The sequence below is a fragment of the Ammospiza caudacuta genome, chromosome 10 (genome assembly GCF_027887145.1).
Source record: "Ammospiza caudacuta isolate bAmmCau1 chromosome 10, bAmmCau1.pri, whole genome shotgun sequence".
Taxonomy (NCBI): domain Eukaryota; kingdom Metazoa; phylum Chordata; class Aves; order Passeriformes; family Passerellidae; genus Ammospiza; species Ammospiza caudacuta.
Genome location: NC_080602.1, coordinates 25,034,211 through 25,050,082, shown reverse-complemented (window position 1 = coordinate 25,050,082; position 15,872 = coordinate 25,034,211). Strand labels below are relative to the sequence as shown.

Below are 15,872 nucleotides of genomic sequence, written 5' to 3'. Positions count from 1 at the left end.
AAACCAGCTCTGTTTTGTGCATTCTGAATTGCATTTGCACTTTCACTCCAAATTTAGGAGAATCACCTTTCAGAGTATTTATCTCTAGAGGGGGGTCTTTTGGCCAGCACAGGACTGGGTCAGAGGACACTCAGTCTCTGTTTCACTTTGGGATGGGCTGTGTGACTTTAGTTCACTATCCCACACTGTCCCTTTGTTTCCTCTCTCAATCCATGTATAAGCTGGATTGCAAACTCTTTGGGTTGGGGTGAGATCATATTGTTTAAGTGGAGGAAGAGGCTGTTGCTGTTGAGATTGTAATAAAAATAAAATAAACAGTTACCCACATTTATAAAGTGATCAGGAGGAAAAAAGGATATGTTATTAATAACAGTGTCTTTCTTCCAGCACGATCCCAAAGTGCTTTGTAAATTATATATCCCTTTGAACTTCAGCCACCTCTCAGGAGAGCCAAATAATGTAGGGCAGGGGACAGTACTTTCATGAGGCCAAGGAGAAGATTGGAATTCTCCAACTGCAACCCAGCATCTGAGGAAAACAAAGCAGGATTTAAAACTTGATTGGATACACTGACATGTTTTAAAATTAAACGTCAGAGAAGAGAATTTTCTTAAGGGTTTTGTTGAAACTGGCAAAAATAAAAGAATCTTTCATTCTTTATTATTGTTACTCTTTCACCTTTTAAAAAAATGCCTCTTTTTCTTCTTATTTTATTTTTTATGTTCCTTGACCCTCTTTTTCCATTAAATTCTTTACAGCTTCCTTTCCTGTCCCAACTGCACCCTATTAGCACCTCTTTATTCTAATCCTTTGCCTAGCTCTTTAGGTATTTTTTACAAAACCCTGCTGTAACCAGATGGAATCTGGATTCCTGCATGCAGCGTGGATGGGTCGCTTCCAGCACGCCCAGCACCAACCCAAATACAGCGGCAGGGCCAGCCCTGGGGCTGGCACCACACTCACAAATCACAGATCCCATCAGCTGTTTTCACTGAAAACACAGCTCGGCCACTGGCCACACACTTCTGCCTGCATGGCTGGGGCTGTGGCTATGAAACTGCTCTCCTCCAAGGCAGGAAAAGCACCAAAACCACATGAAATTCCCCAACTGTTGGACTTGTAATGGACTGTGTGCAAACGCTGGTAATTTTTCTCCTCTTTGCTGTAAGAGATTTTAGGAGAGGTTAAGTTCTTTCAGGGGTCTGCTGAATATTTGGTGTTCTTACATGGATGCTGAACAGCAGCATATGCCAGAAATCCCTGGCTGCATCTACAGAAAACCACAGGAGACCCTGAGCACTTATTTTCACTGTTTAGGACTTGAAAATATCTCCTGAGCCCCAGGGTTAGTTTTCTGCTACTACCAGCAGCATATCTTAGACTGCTTTCTATAAGCTGAGCTTTTCCCACAGGCTCCTTCCCGCCCTGGAAGGCTCTCCTTGTTCATGTGGGTCAGAACCTTTTATTTCCAGCCTAAGTTACTCACTGTCATTTTTTCAGCCTTTTTTTTTTTTGTGCATCAGCTCTGTTCCTTTTCTTACAGAGTATTTTCCCTCCCTTCCTTTCAGCCTTGGGCTATTTGCCACAGGACACAACAAACCATTGTATCTCCTCCTTCAATCATTTTTCTGGGCTAAATCCATTACTTTAACTTCTTACTGCTTTTTTCATTGCTGCATCATATTTGTGGCTTACAATCATTCGAGATGTTTTCCTCCTCATTTATTTCATTGTATGAACCCTACTTCAACACAAAAATGCTTGTTATTGGTCCCTGAGCCCTCAGCCTTGCACTGTGTGCTGTTTATTTCCATCCTAGTTTTGTTATTGCAGTACTGAAGGTTATTCAGTTCTTCCTGTTTGACATCCTAATCCTCTGAGGCATTGACACTGCTTCTAGGCTTTGTATTGTCAGCATTTTCTTCAATTTTCCAGCAGTTTTCTTCTTTTTTGTGCCAAGGTCATTAATGAGCATACTAAATTAGATCAAATGCAAGACAGACCTTTCAGGAAGCCCACTAGTAACTGATCTAAATTCCTTTCATACCTGATCCTCCTTTGCAGCACTAAAGGTAGATGGGAGGCCAGCTCTCACCTCTCTATGAATTACACAATTATATCTATGTTTCTCAGCATGTCACCAGTAAGCATTTCCCATGCAGCAAAAGGAGTTCTTCACCAAACAGATTAAATCTACCACATTTCCTTTGTCTGGAAAACCAGAGAAATGCAGCCAAGGAGTTTTGCCTGGAGCAAGCCTATCTTGCATCCTTTTACCACTGTGTCCTTGATTATTGTTGCCCTCCAAATCATCTCTAAAAGCTGGCACACTGCTGAGGTCAGCTCTGTGGTTACATGGGTCACTTCCTTCTTTCTTTCTTCTCTTTTCCTTTCATTTTTCCATCCATGGGCTGGAATCCAGCACCAGGCTCCCCAAGGGTTCACACACCACATCAGTGCCCACTGGGGGAAAATAAAGCCAGTTAGAGTCAGTCAAGGCCCCAGTTGGCTCAGCACCTCAAAAACATGTCCAAAGGCTGGGGAGTGCCAAAATAATGGTGTCTCAGTGTGTGATGGTTGATAGTGCCCATTGCTTTGACTCCTGGTCTGATTTAGGCTTAGGGTGTATCCATGTGCTGCCTGAGAGTCCACTCTGCCCTCTAGACTTCACCATATCCCTGTGAGAGTGCTCTGTTTAACAGCCCAGGAATACAGGAATCAGAATAATACAGAAATCAGTCTGTCTCCCTGACTCTGGGCTGTTTGCACCCCATTTCTGTGTGTTCTCATCACAGGTAGATGGGGGGCAAAACAATCTCAGATTTATTTTGTGAGGTGGTTGTCTTGCAAATACTAGAATTTGGGGGGAACAATATGATGGAAAACTCTTTGAGAACGTCAGCAAATTCCTCACAGGTCTGTACAGAAATGGCACTAAACTGCAGGGATGGGGGTGTTTGTTAACTGAAGGGGCTGAGCTGGATATTTGATGGCTCCAGATGGGTCAGTCCTTTCATTAATGCAGTTTATCATCCATAAGGTTCAATCCCAGCAGGTTCAAACCCTTGTCTGTGCCTTGTGCTGAGAAACATCTTTGATGTGCATTGGATTTGGCTACATGAAAAAAAAAGAAAAGAAGGAACAGCCGTGGGGAGGGTTTCATTTTAGCCTGGAAATCTGGCATCAATAGTAATGTTAGCACCCTCTGATCCAAGGAGGCACCACGTAAGAGTTCATTTTGAAGTACTTCCCAAAGCTGGAGTTGGGATCTCCAGAATCAGCTTGAGCTTAATGAATTTGCCAGGACTGTGCAGGAGGGGCTGGAGCAGGGAATGCTGCGCTCTGGTGGCAGCTCCTCGGGGCACTGCCTGCAGCAGGGCTCCGTGGGCATTGCAGCAGCAAAAACCAAAATGCTGCACACCAGAAAACCTGAGAGATTCCACCTTTGTGAGGGGTGGCTGATGTCTTGCTGTGGGCACATCTGGGGCCCAGGTCAGCTGATGCTGATCCCCATCCACCAAAAGGAGGCAAAAACTCCTGTGCTCCAGGTTGTAGGCAGGTCATCAAGTGCCAGTCAGTAGCTAATTAACCACTGAAAGACAATTTGCTTGTATCTTCCAGCAAATCCAACAGCTCAACTCAGTGGAGCAATTCTGGCAGAGAAGGCTGGGGAACAGACAGTGTAGAATGAAAAGTGCTCTTTGGCTACTGCTAAATGCACTTACATCAAACACTCCAAGCTGATTTGCTGGAGCAGGAGTTAATTTGGCATTATTTTCCACAAGGAGTCATGAGACAGGTCCCTTAGCTTTGGTGTAAACACCCAGGCTGGCTTCCATCACTTCTTTCCCAGTGCAATGTTTGACTCACAACCTTGTGGTTGACCATTGCCTTGTTTTAAAATGTTGCATGATCTGTGCTGCTTTGTTTTGAAGCTCTTCAGGCCAAGTGCTGTTCTAACCCACAAAAAAGGATTAGCAGGATAATATAGCAAAATATTTAATTATGAAATCCACTCCTCCTGCTGCCTGCTGTAATGATCTTCACAGTTTGCATCGTGTGCTGGGAGCTGAGGAGGCACTGCCTTCCTGGAAAGGCAGGGAGTGGAGCTGGAAACCAGTTGCCCCATTAAAGCTACACCTACCATGGAGGTGGGTAGGGAAAACTCACTGCAGAGGAGCTCTGAGAGTGCTGAAATTCTGTCCCTTGGTGCCACCTCCTCACACTGACCCCACACTGAGTCCTCCAAAACTGAGAGATCTGCTCATGTGGGGGAGGAGGAGAGGGAACAATGGCTTCCATCTGAAAAAAGAACTTCCCAAGGTGTATGTAAATTATAAAACATTGTTCCATGGCCAATCTTATTGGTGGGAAATTGAAAAAGAAAAAAAAAGAGCTGTCAAAATGATAATCACTAAAGAAAAAAAGAAACCTGTGTGAGTGAAAGTTGGCAAGTCTGTTAGCAGAATGACTACTGTACTGGAAAATTACTGAGCACTGTTTATAAAGGCAATCAGACAGGAATGTTAGTCTTGGAGTCCTACTTTCAACATCAGCAGCTGTATTATTCTACTAGATTCCTTGTACTTTTCTCCAAAAAAAAAAAAAAAAAGCCTTTTAGTGACTGGGTGTGGCACAACCTGTTCCCAAAAGACAAGATTCACCTGATTGTTTTGAGCCCAGTGCAGCAGAGAGGTGGTGGAGAGCCTCAGGAGTGTGTGGGGAGAGGACAGTCCAATAGCAGAGTGTGTGTGTGTTTCATGGAAAACACAATTCCATTTGTAAAGAAACTTTTCTTCTACACAGCCGAGCATGAGCTTGGTTTGACAGCTGTAAGCAAAGTATATCTGTCAGTTCCACATGACTGATTCGCAGAAATCTTTTCCAATTCTTCTTGCTAAAATTATCCAATGTAAAAACCCAGCCCTGCTGAAAGCTGGTCTGACTTTTGCCTAAATCAGTAGAGCCACAGTTTCCTCCAGGTGCCTCAGAAAACTGAGTGACTTCAACATGATTTTGTGTCACAAACTGGTGCTAAAGACAACCAGTGCTAACTGGGCATGGACTTATCCTCACCTGTGCATTAAACCAAAAGGTTTTCAGTAAAATCTGTTAGAAATAGAACCCTCACATTACAGGGTTTAGGTCTGTTTCTGTCACCTGGTTTTTTCAGACATATTTTGTAGGAGGTTTCCTCTGATGCTTTACTCAGCAATAGCACAGGCTCTAAACTGTAGGTAAGAGCCAGCTCTAAAAAAACAGGTCCTTCATCCATTTTGTCTTCCTTTAGCTCCAAGCTCTCATTTGCAGACATTCATCTCCCCTGGGTTTATGTACATTGTGCTGCAGGCTTTTTTTTTTTCCTAGAAAATGTGGGAGTCTTAGGCAAGCAGGTAGAGTAGATAATTCAAGGTTAAAAACTAATCCAGACCATAGAAAGATCAAATGATGAACTGAATCTCCAAAAGATATTTCAAGATATTTCAAGTTTGCTCCAGGGGCCTGCCAGATGAGTGTTGCCAAAGCAGATTAGAAGAACTCCCAATTCCTCAGAAGAGATACTGAGAGGTCAGAGGTTGAGGAAGACTCAGAAGACAAAGATTTAGAGCAGCCCTCTCAGATTGCATGTCCTGCCCATCCCAGCTTTTTGAAGCTTTTGAAAATCACACCCTTCTGGGCATATTTTAGCTGGAAAGACAGCCACTGACTGGGGTAAAATCTCTGCTTAAAAGCTCATCACTTTCTTCCTGATTCTAACCACCAGCAGGGATCACTTAGCTCTGGAATCTTCTGCAGAGGTAAGATTACAAAAAATAATAATACCAGGGATGAAGGCATCCCTGTGGCTGTGAAAAGATGAGTGTGTTTGTCACGTAAATCAGTGTTTGTTGGCAAAGTGAGAGGCTCTCCTGGGACCCCAGCTGGAGCACTCCCTGCTCCCACAGAAGATAGGTTATAACCTGGGAGGGAAAGACCAAGCTGAAAGGAACTCTGGTGTCAAGCAATCCCTAAGATCAGTTTACAGGCTTAAAGTGTAACTGGAAGCCAAATTCTGTTTATGATATACACAGGGCTTAGTGTACAGCAGTTAATTGGCTTAGTTAATAATGCAGAGCCAGCCTGGGGTTTGGAGTTAGAACACTGGAGTTATTTTTGACATTGTCGTAAGAAAAATGCCTCCTTTCTTTAAAGAAAATCACCCTCTAAGTAGGTCTTGTTGTTAAACAAACTCAGGTGTGTTCAGAAGGTGTAATGAGTGTAGAGACAAAAATCTACCTGTGCTGTAATTTAATAGTTACCATAATGTGATACTATTTGTACATCACATTTTTCTCCCCTGTCTGTATATTACTTGCAGATAGTAATTCTGCTAATATCTTGCTGCAAATTCCTTCCAAAAATTTGAAACTGGCAGGAATTTTCATCTTTAATCACTTTATCTATAAATCCTTTGTCTTTCCACATTGGTTGTGAACATTGTTGAAATATAGTTGCAGTGTTCCTGTGTGTTACAGGCACTAAAACAATATTTTCAGCTGCCTGTGAAGGAGAATTTGAGGGAACTGTGGGGGTTCAGGGCACTGCCAGGATTGTGTGTAGCACTCACCTTTACTTGCTTGCCAGATTGCTTTTACAAGCCATTGATTCAAGCAAAGATTTCACTGAGAGGATGAAGTTCAGTGGTCAAAGTGATCATCATCCCCTTGGTGCTTTTGAAAATAACCTACTTTACATATTAGTATTATTCAGACATTTAATCTCACTTGTCTCCTGGATGTGAAAGTAAAACCACCACTTGAAAATAGCCTTTAATTTCTGAGTATTTTGACTGTCGCAGGCAGGGCAGAGTGGGCTGTGAGGTTTCAGAGATCCCTTACAGCATTCCCCCACCTGATCTGTAACCACAGGGTTGGGATCAGGAGTGGATGTAGAGAATGGTGGCTGAAGCTGGAGATTGTTTTCACCACAGACACATCTTTGTATTGGTACCCTGGGTTTCAGCTCGTTCCCTATGTAATCTTTCTTCTCATTATGATGGTAATAATTGTTTTTTCTGTGCTAATTTTCTAGTTGCACTCTGTCATGTCCAGCAAACAGGGTAGAAACCAGGTGATTTCTCCCCTCCACAAGAGCAACAAACAAAAAATATTAGAAAGGAATTTTCCTTCCTAAAAGAAGGCCATAACCTTTCTTCTTAAGGCATCTTGGAAATAGTTGGCATGCTGTGTGCTGCCCATCCTAAGTGCAAGCTCACAGACAGCCTCTGCCAAGAATGTATTTTTATCTTTCTCCTTTACTTTCAGCCCCTTTCCCTTTTTCTTCTGCCAGTAGCTGTAGATCACAGTGAGAGCACAGTGCTGAAGTGAATATTAGCTGAGTGGAGCCTGGGCAGAGCCCTTTGCCAGCCTTGTGACTCACACTCAGCTCATAAAGCACAGTCATTCCTGCCCTCCAGGCCTTTGTCAGGAGGTTCCTTCCTCCAGGTGGATAATTCCCTCACGTTTCTCCAACAGGGCAGAGCTCAGCTGATACCAAGGAGGCCTGGCTATTCACTTTCATGAACGCTGATTTCTGCACTTCAGGGCTATTTTTGTCAGGCTTTCAGCCCTGGTATTCAATTTCCCAGCTGACATTTTCCCATTCCATAGGAGAAATACCAGCCCTGGGCCACAGAGATGCACCAAAACTGCAGTCTGAAGAAACAGGTTTGGTGTCTCATCAGCTGTTTTAGCCAACAGAAATTCACAGATGTGTCAGTAAACTGCTCTAATGCACAGGAACATTTGAGCAGGGCCCTGTTCCACAAAAGACAGGTGGCCAGTCTGCCTAGTGCTGCTCAAACCAAATGGCTTCTGCCTGCACTGTCAGCACAGTCATCAGTGCTGTCACACCACTCATGGCATTCACAAATGAATTCATGACAGTTGCAGCAGGTGAAGATGTTCCTACAAATGGTGCTGAGCTGATTTTCTCTCCTTCAGGGAAGGGTAATCGTTTTTTAATTCATTTCAGACAAGTAACATACAACAACTTCAAAAGAAATGTGGTAAATAAGTTGTTCTACCTGGGTTACAGGAGTCTCCAGCAGAATGAGATAGTATTTCTCAGCAGACCTTTTTGAGAAGTCTTGTTTGGGCCCCTTAGCCCAGGACTGGGTGACAGGTAAAAGATTCATGGTGTAAGGATACAGATCTGGATGACAGTCCTAAATAACAGGCTAGAAGGTCAATTGCCTGGTGAGAAAGGCATGAGAGCCTTCTGGTGCTCAGTGGCTGCACAGTTATTGCTCCAGTCCCTCACTCCATGCAGGAATGCCTGTAATTACAGAGAACATGCTCTCACTGACTGATTGCAGGAAGCTGAAGATCGATGCTGCTTTTCTTTTAGAAAAAAATGTCATTCCCTCCATCCCTCCTCTTTCAGATCCTTCTTAGACACTTTATTCACTGCTTGTAGCCCCACTGTGGTGCTTCCAGCCCTCGCTGGAGTCAGTGGAGCTGGAAGACAGAACAGGGAGGATTCCTCCTTTCCCTTGCAAGGAATGGTTTTGCAGGACAGTCTGCAGACAAGTCTGTCTCTATCTGAGAGAAAAAAAAACCAGCCCCACTGCAGAGAGTAGGGTTAAAGGGAATGATGCAGAGTTTGGGGTTTTGCCTGACATGGAGTCAAGAGGGAATATTCCCTCGCATACTGACACTGCTGCTTTACACACTTCAGCTCCCAGAGGGGATCAGTGAGCTCAGGGTGACAGCAGCACAGCACCATCAAAGCACCCACACAGCCAGGAAGAGCTGTCCATTTCTCACTGGCTTTAAGTGAAGCATAATGTTTTATTCCAACAGTTTGCTAACCTGTATCCTCTGGCTCCTTCCCAGGTGGGTGACTGGCCACTGGAGTCCCTGCTCTGCCACGTGTGAGAAGGGAGTGCAGCACCGGGAGGTCACTTGTGTCTATCAGCTGCAGAACGGCACCTACGTCAACACCAGGGACCTCTACTGCCTGGGCAGCAAACCTGCCACGGTGCAGAGCTGTGAGGGCAGGGACTGCCTGTCCATCTGGGAAGCATCAGAGTGGTCAAAGGTAGGACCTTCACTGGAGAGGAGCCAGACTGCTCAGAGCTCTGGATACACTGGCCTTAATGCATGGTCAGCATCCCCACAGCACTGGAGTGCTGGGCAGGACTCTCATCTGCTGAGATGAGCAGTAAAGAAGTCAGGTTTGGTTTCCAGACCAGATGAGTTAGTAAGGCAGGGTTTAGATATGCTCTACTGACTTATCTTTCCATCTGAAAACTCTGACCAAGAAGGGAAAATGTTTCACTGACCTGAGGCCAGAAGTGCAGTAACCCAAGGCTTCTGACTCCATTTAAATGTGGTGTGAATAAATACCAGGCTTATCAGGCATCTGCATGTTACAGAGAATGGACAATCTTTGGGCCCTATCCAGACTTCTTTTGTATAATTCTAGGAAGAAGAAAAAGCTGATTATATTTCGTATAAAAGATGCATCTCAGAGTAGCTGCAGAGTTAAGACATTTTTCCCAAGTGCTACGAATGCATTTCTGAAGTAAATAATGGGAGCTCTAGATAGTTACCCTGTGTTTTGTTTAGCAGAAGTGTGCCTGCAGTTCATGACCAGGACTCAGCTAGTACAGGGCAGCTTTGTCTGTACCTGTGAGTAGCAGTCCTTACAGGATGTCCATGTTCACTTTGATTTTGTATTTGCTGGGCTCACCTGAGTGATGAGCTCTTTTCACTCTGGCTGCAGGGTTACAGCTCTACCAGCCTCATTCCAGCCTGGCTGTCCAGCAACAGCCCTTCCTGTGGGAAGGATTCCTCATTATTCCCCTCCATTTGGAACAGGGAGCTCCTGTTTAAAACATTGTCAAAGAGGTTTTGCTAGATACTATTGTTAGAAATGTGCTTAAAGTCACAGAAGCTCAGGACAGAAGGGATCCTGAGGAGCAGTGTCTCCTCACAAACACAATGGGATTTCATTGTGCACCTCCTGGACAGGAAATCTTAGTTTGGCAAGAGAGGTGATGGTTAAGTGAGAGCAGTGTTCCCTTTCAGTGGGGTGCTGGATCCTTCACTGGTGCATGAGATTCTTTTGTTACAAAAGATGTGCACAAACACACCAAGGTTTTAGTAAGTTGTCTCATAGGCCTTTTGTGTGCTCCCCTTTCAGAGGATGCCCTCTCTATTTCTTATAGCTAAACCAGCTGAACTGTTTATAGCTGAGATTAGGGTGCAATTCCTACCTGGTTTACATGTGGATTTTTTCCTTGAGTCTTTTGTTAACAATCCCAGGTACTTCTGTCTCCCTTTTATGGAATAGAGAATGTCAAGTTACAGATCAGTGGAAATCTTCCATATCCATGACCATGTAACTCCTTTACAAACACACAGCATTTTTAGATAATTTTTTCAATAGATGGTTCACTTCTCCTTTGATACATTTATTTACTTTTGTTGGGTCTGTAACTGTGCACTTGTGTTTTAAATTTGTTATTCTGACCCATTTCTGCTGTTATGAAGCTCAGTTGACTCCAGGACACATTTGATACTCTGCCAATGTGAACTCTTCTCACACCTAGGACTTTCTTCAGTGTTAATCACTTTATTCCTTAGCATTTTAATCTGATGTTGAGGAATAAATAAATATCACTGATATTGTATCATTTTATAAATCTATTTTCTGTTCTGTTTTTTTTTTTTAACTTCTTGCTCATGCAACACAGTTGACTGCGCTGATGTCTGGTCCCTGGTCAAAAATGTGTGTTTTCACAGCAAATTCCAATACAATCTTCATCATGGAAAAAATTAAGTTCCCCTTGTATTGCCAAACACTTGAGATTGTTTTGGACAAAGTACTGCTCGACCCATTTTTAATGATAAAAATAGAGACTGTCAGGAGAAGGTGAATGTTTCTACTGTTAGAGAAATAGAGTGGAAAAAAATATGGATTTCCTTCAGATAAAGGAGTTGTGTCTTAACTGCAAAGTTGTGTTGCTCCTTTGCAAAGCTTCATGGGATCTGACAAAGTAATTTGTTAATAAAATAAGACTTAGTGATCTTGAGTGAACACACAGAACTGTGTCTATTAATTTGTGGACTCTGTAAAATCTATGTATTAAGAAATTCTTCATGAAAACAGATGACTTGAGGAAAAGAAAAAAACCACTTAAAGAGGGTGATTTATATGTGACCACCAAAGATCTGTTGGAAACCTTCTTGCTCATGCTGTTTTGTCTAGGAAAGTATATGCAGTATTAATCTGTGAATGACTTAAAAGCTGTGGGAAGAACAAACAGTTGGTGTTTTTCCCAGACTTGCTTGTAAAACCCACCTAGAGATTTCTCCTACTGTGAAAAATACTCCCACTTCAGCTTGATTTACTTCAAGTAAATTGGATCGTTCCAAAGATTTTTATATATTGAGCTTTGTAGTTTGAGATGAACGAGTGCAACCCTGAGGAGTCCACCCTGGGGCCTGAGGAAAATGATACATAATTTGAGAAAGTCTACCCAACTTGGGGCAAATTCATGGCTTTAAGGTACCATTTAGGGAGCTCCAGCCTGGGATCTCTGGCAAGCCTTGCTCTCTGAGCAGTCCAGCAAAGCATTTTGTGGAATTCTGCAAAGCTGGGAAGAATTCACCCCCCTGTCTTAGCAGAACTCTAGATTGTGCTCCTTACAAAGATGTTACATCCGTGAGGGGTCACGCCGTGAGCAGCACACAGTAAATTAAGTGGAAGGTTTCCCAGATTCTCAAGAAGTCACTTTGTAGTGCTGTGAAGTATTTAAAGGCATGTCTGTTTGCTTGCCAGCTCATAAACGCTTGTCATTCATGTCCTTAACAAGGCCAGCAGGTCAGAACTGCCTGGATTGTGTTTTTAAGACAGTTAGACAGGCATGCTGAGATTTGTCCATTTGATGTAATTTATATCAAGCTGACGCTTGTTTCCAGCATAGACCCCCTGGATGGAGAAGCTTCTTGGAACACGTTCAAAAGACCTCACAGAATATCTCATATCTGCACTATTTATTCAGTGTCAAATCAACTGTCTTTTCCCTGCTGGCCCCCTGAAGGGGAGAACTTGACATGCCAGGGGAGGTTAGTTTTTATCTCAGCTGGTACATAGATCATTTCTCCACCCACCTGTCCCCAGCGGCTCTGCAAGACAATTTCTCACTCTTAACCACTGCAGTGGCATGAGAATGAGGAGCAGGCAGACTGGCTGTGCTCAGGGGTGGTGACAAGGACTCAGGTGGCTGTGACAGCAGGTGCTCTGTTACCAAACTGGTTATTGAAAACAGAAATTTGGGTCCAGTTCATGCCAGTGTCCTTTCCCTACCTCGTACAGCCAAGAAAAATCAAGACAAATTCTTCACTAAACAAGAATTTCCAGCCATTGGCAAAGATAGCAAGTGAGTGACCAGATATCCCTGCTCTTTAGAAGCTAATCCCATGGAGCCCAGGCACAAAAACATTGTGGGTAATTTGTGCTCACTCAGTAAATGTTTGTTAGAGTTTTTCAGAATAAAGATAGTGATGGCAAATCAAAATGTGAACGTGATGTGTGTGTTTCACATGAGAAGGTGTGAGAATTGTGACTTTGCCATGATATACACAAACTGTACTAGAGAAACGTGTTTATAACAGTGGTCTCATGCTGCTGTGATTGAAAATTACATTTAACACCACCATTTATCACCCTTGATGTATCCCATGATACATCAAGGGATTGGCAGTTCTGTGTAGTGAATCTCAGTGTATCCTTCAGTATGAACCAGGAGCTCTTGAACACAAGGTTTAGTGGCACCAATTGTAGCAAAAAGCCAGCTGACATTTTTCAAAGAAGGTTGATTTTCAGAATTGCCGATTTTCATAAGTAAAATGTTTCACAAGCAGTCATCATGCTTTTCAAATTACTCATATATGAGTGGCTTAGATTATTGTAATAAAACCTTATGGGTTATCATTTTCCTCAGTGTTCATAACCCCAGCTTTTCCTCTGAGCTGTGTTACCAACATAAAAGCCATCATTTCTAAGCACCATGTAACAAAAAACCAAACCCCTGTTTTTTTGCAGTGCTCAGCAGACTGTGGCAGAGGAATTCAGAAAAGAACAGTGACGTGCACAAACTCCCAAGGGAAATGTGATGCAGCCACCAGGCCGAGAGACGAGGAGCAGTGCGAGGATCACACCGGCTGCTACGAGTGGAAAACAGGAGACTGGTCCAAGGTAACAGCAAACACCTTGTGCTGTTTTCTTTCTGAGAGCAAAGATGTTCAGGGTGCTGAGCTCCTGTCTGCTGTCTGCATTAATTTGCAGTTTAAATATTTAGGAAGCAAAAGTTTACCTGGTTTTCAGGGCAGCCTGGGATCTACACACATTGTCCAGTCCTAGACTCATTCCAGCCACCTGAAATGAAAGAGAGGCTTCAGATTAAAGGCAGAGATAAAACCTCAGTCCCTTCCTCAGGGCTGGAGCTTACCTTCACTTAGGCCTGTCTGAACATTGTTTCTCCAGTGACATCAGTGGAATTAATTCCTGAATGCAGTGGATTAAACCAGAGCAGAGTCTGCTCTGTATTTGCATTCTGATCTTAAAGTAATATGAGGTTTTGCTTGGGAAGGAGGCCTGGCAGTGTGAGAAACTCAACCCTTGCCAGTGTTGTTCAGAAAGCATCCTTTACATTACTGACTCCGTGTTTGCATAAAGGGCTACAAATTCCCAGCAATATTATATTTCAGTTTGTTTTTATCTTATCTTTCTAACTGTGCTGTTCTTTAAACAGAAAACCTACTTTCTGTTCTGGAATGTACGGCATGTGCAGAAACCACTGGGATACAGTAGTTCACTTTGCTTTCCAAAAACCCAAACTCCAGCAAGCAAAATCCAATGAAGCAGAGGCCCAGGATGGGCAAATTGGCTTATCTGTGATTGCTTTTTTTTTTAGGAATTACAGCTATGTATATACTCTGTCATAGATACATGAATTTAGTGGTGTCAGTGCTGGAGAATGCAGGAAGAACCTGCCACATACAGAGTGTCTGTATTTATGCTGAGCCAGGAATTTATGTCACAAGATGTTTACAGTATTGAACATTATTTTATTCATAACCTGGCACTCAGAGTCCATGCAAGCTGGCCAAAACAAACAGTCCCCATGTGTTAACAGGTGAAATAACATTATTTATTTATTTATTTATTTATTTGTGGAACACTAAAACATTTTGGCATGCAAATGGACCTGGGTTCTCTAGATAGGGAGGAATATGAAATAATTGTGTATTCACCGATTACGTGGATTGAAAGTTCAGTGTTGTGTGAACAGTTCCAATCTGATAAAGATGTTGGCTCACTGTTGGGAGGGCTGCAGCCTTACATGGGTCACAGTAAACAGTTGTTTGATGGGTTTAATGTCTGCATGTGAGCAGGGCAGGATCAGTGCAAAATCACTTGTTGTTTGTGATTCTTAACTCAGGATCAGGATCATCCCTGTGCAGGAGGGCACAAAAGCTTGTGTGCTGCATATGTGGCTGCTTCTGTCTGCAGGGAGCTTGTGCCAGTGCTCTGCTTCCCAGGAATTTCACCCTGTGTGAGTGCAGCAGGATGTTCTTGGACTTAGATTTGGTTTGTAATGAGCATTTAAAATTCTAGACATATTGGTTAATTCTGACCGGACACTTAGGTCACTCAATTAGATTCTTATTCTCTGAGTAGAGGGGTAGAGATTACAGAAAAGGGTAGGTAAAATTCTTAGAAGAAAATGTATTGTTCCAGAAACCCAGATAGCTGAAATGTTTAAGATGGAATTAAATTCTTCACAAATCCTGAGTGAAGGATTTTCATCATGAGAATCCAGAAGCTTTAATACAGGGCTTGGACTTAGGAGGGGTGCCTTTACAGCTATCAACAACTCTGGCTTAAAACAGTTCCTCCTTTAAGGAGAAACACAAAGTCTGTAGCCATTAGCTTATAGTGAACTCTTTAAAATGCATCCTTCCAGGGCAAAATTCCACTGTAAAGCATTTGTTCCCAGCCCTGTAAAAGTCACTGTGAGAGTGCTTTGCTGACTAAGATGGAAACTTTTTCTGTTAATACAAATTGATCTCAGAACAAGCAACAACTTTGTGCAATTAATGTGTTGTGCATTTGTTGCTTATTGTTGAGAACCATCAGGGAAGCACGATTTAACTAACAGTGGTAATTATCAGAGATTAAAATAATGGGCCTTGATGCTTTGTGTGCAAACAGCTTGCCTGGTGACTTGGCCACTGATCCTTAATTTCCCAAACCAAGATCCTCTTTGAAGATGCTGGGAAGTCATGTAAGAGAGAGGAAAAACCTCATTTAAAAAGTCAAGTCCAGATACAACTTGTAAATAGAGCAGGCTGTTTGGGTGGTATGACAGTGTTAGTTTTGTGTTAGTAGTGGCAGTATTTGTAGAACACACAGACTGTGCATGAGGAGATGGATCAGCTCCCCCAGGAGCTCCCAGCAGCAGTAAAACCTCCACACCTACCCCAGACAAATTTTTAAGTCCTTTTAAGTGATTTTAAGTCCTCAGCTCTCTTGTAGAAGAGGTGAGGACTGGAGATGAGGCCATGCTGATCTGAGACCTGCACCCACCAGCCAAACCTCATCTACTGCCTTAGCAACAGCTCTGCAGCCATTATCCATGGCTGAAAGAAGAGGGATTTTATCCCATTTTCTGTCAGGTTTATTTGCAGCTGGTCCTTGCTGTGTCCTGTAGCTTTTGGAAAGCATTTGGAGCTAATTGTCATGTTTGTATATTCTTAATATATTTGCAGCATGTTTCAAGTGTTACACAAGAAACTGATATATCTCGTTCACTTTGC

At 42.9% G+C, this 15,872-nt stretch overlaps 1 protein-coding gene across 1 annotated transcript in view; it reads left to right on the top strand.

The window, feature by feature from the left end:
• The window catches only part of ADAMTS17 (ADAM metallopeptidase with thrombospondin type 1 motif 17), a 151,548-nt gene that overhangs the window by 123,290 nt on the left and 12,386 nt on the right, over positions 1-15,872 (top strand). Inside the window, exons 21-22 of the mRNA XM_058811469.1 lie at positions 8,877-9,081; positions 13,096-13,248. Of these exons, the coding sequence (XP_058667452.1) occupies positions 8,877-9,081; positions 13,096-13,248 (358 nt within the window). The remainder of the gene's footprint in view (positions 1-8,876; positions 9,082-13,095; positions 13,249-15,872) is intronic.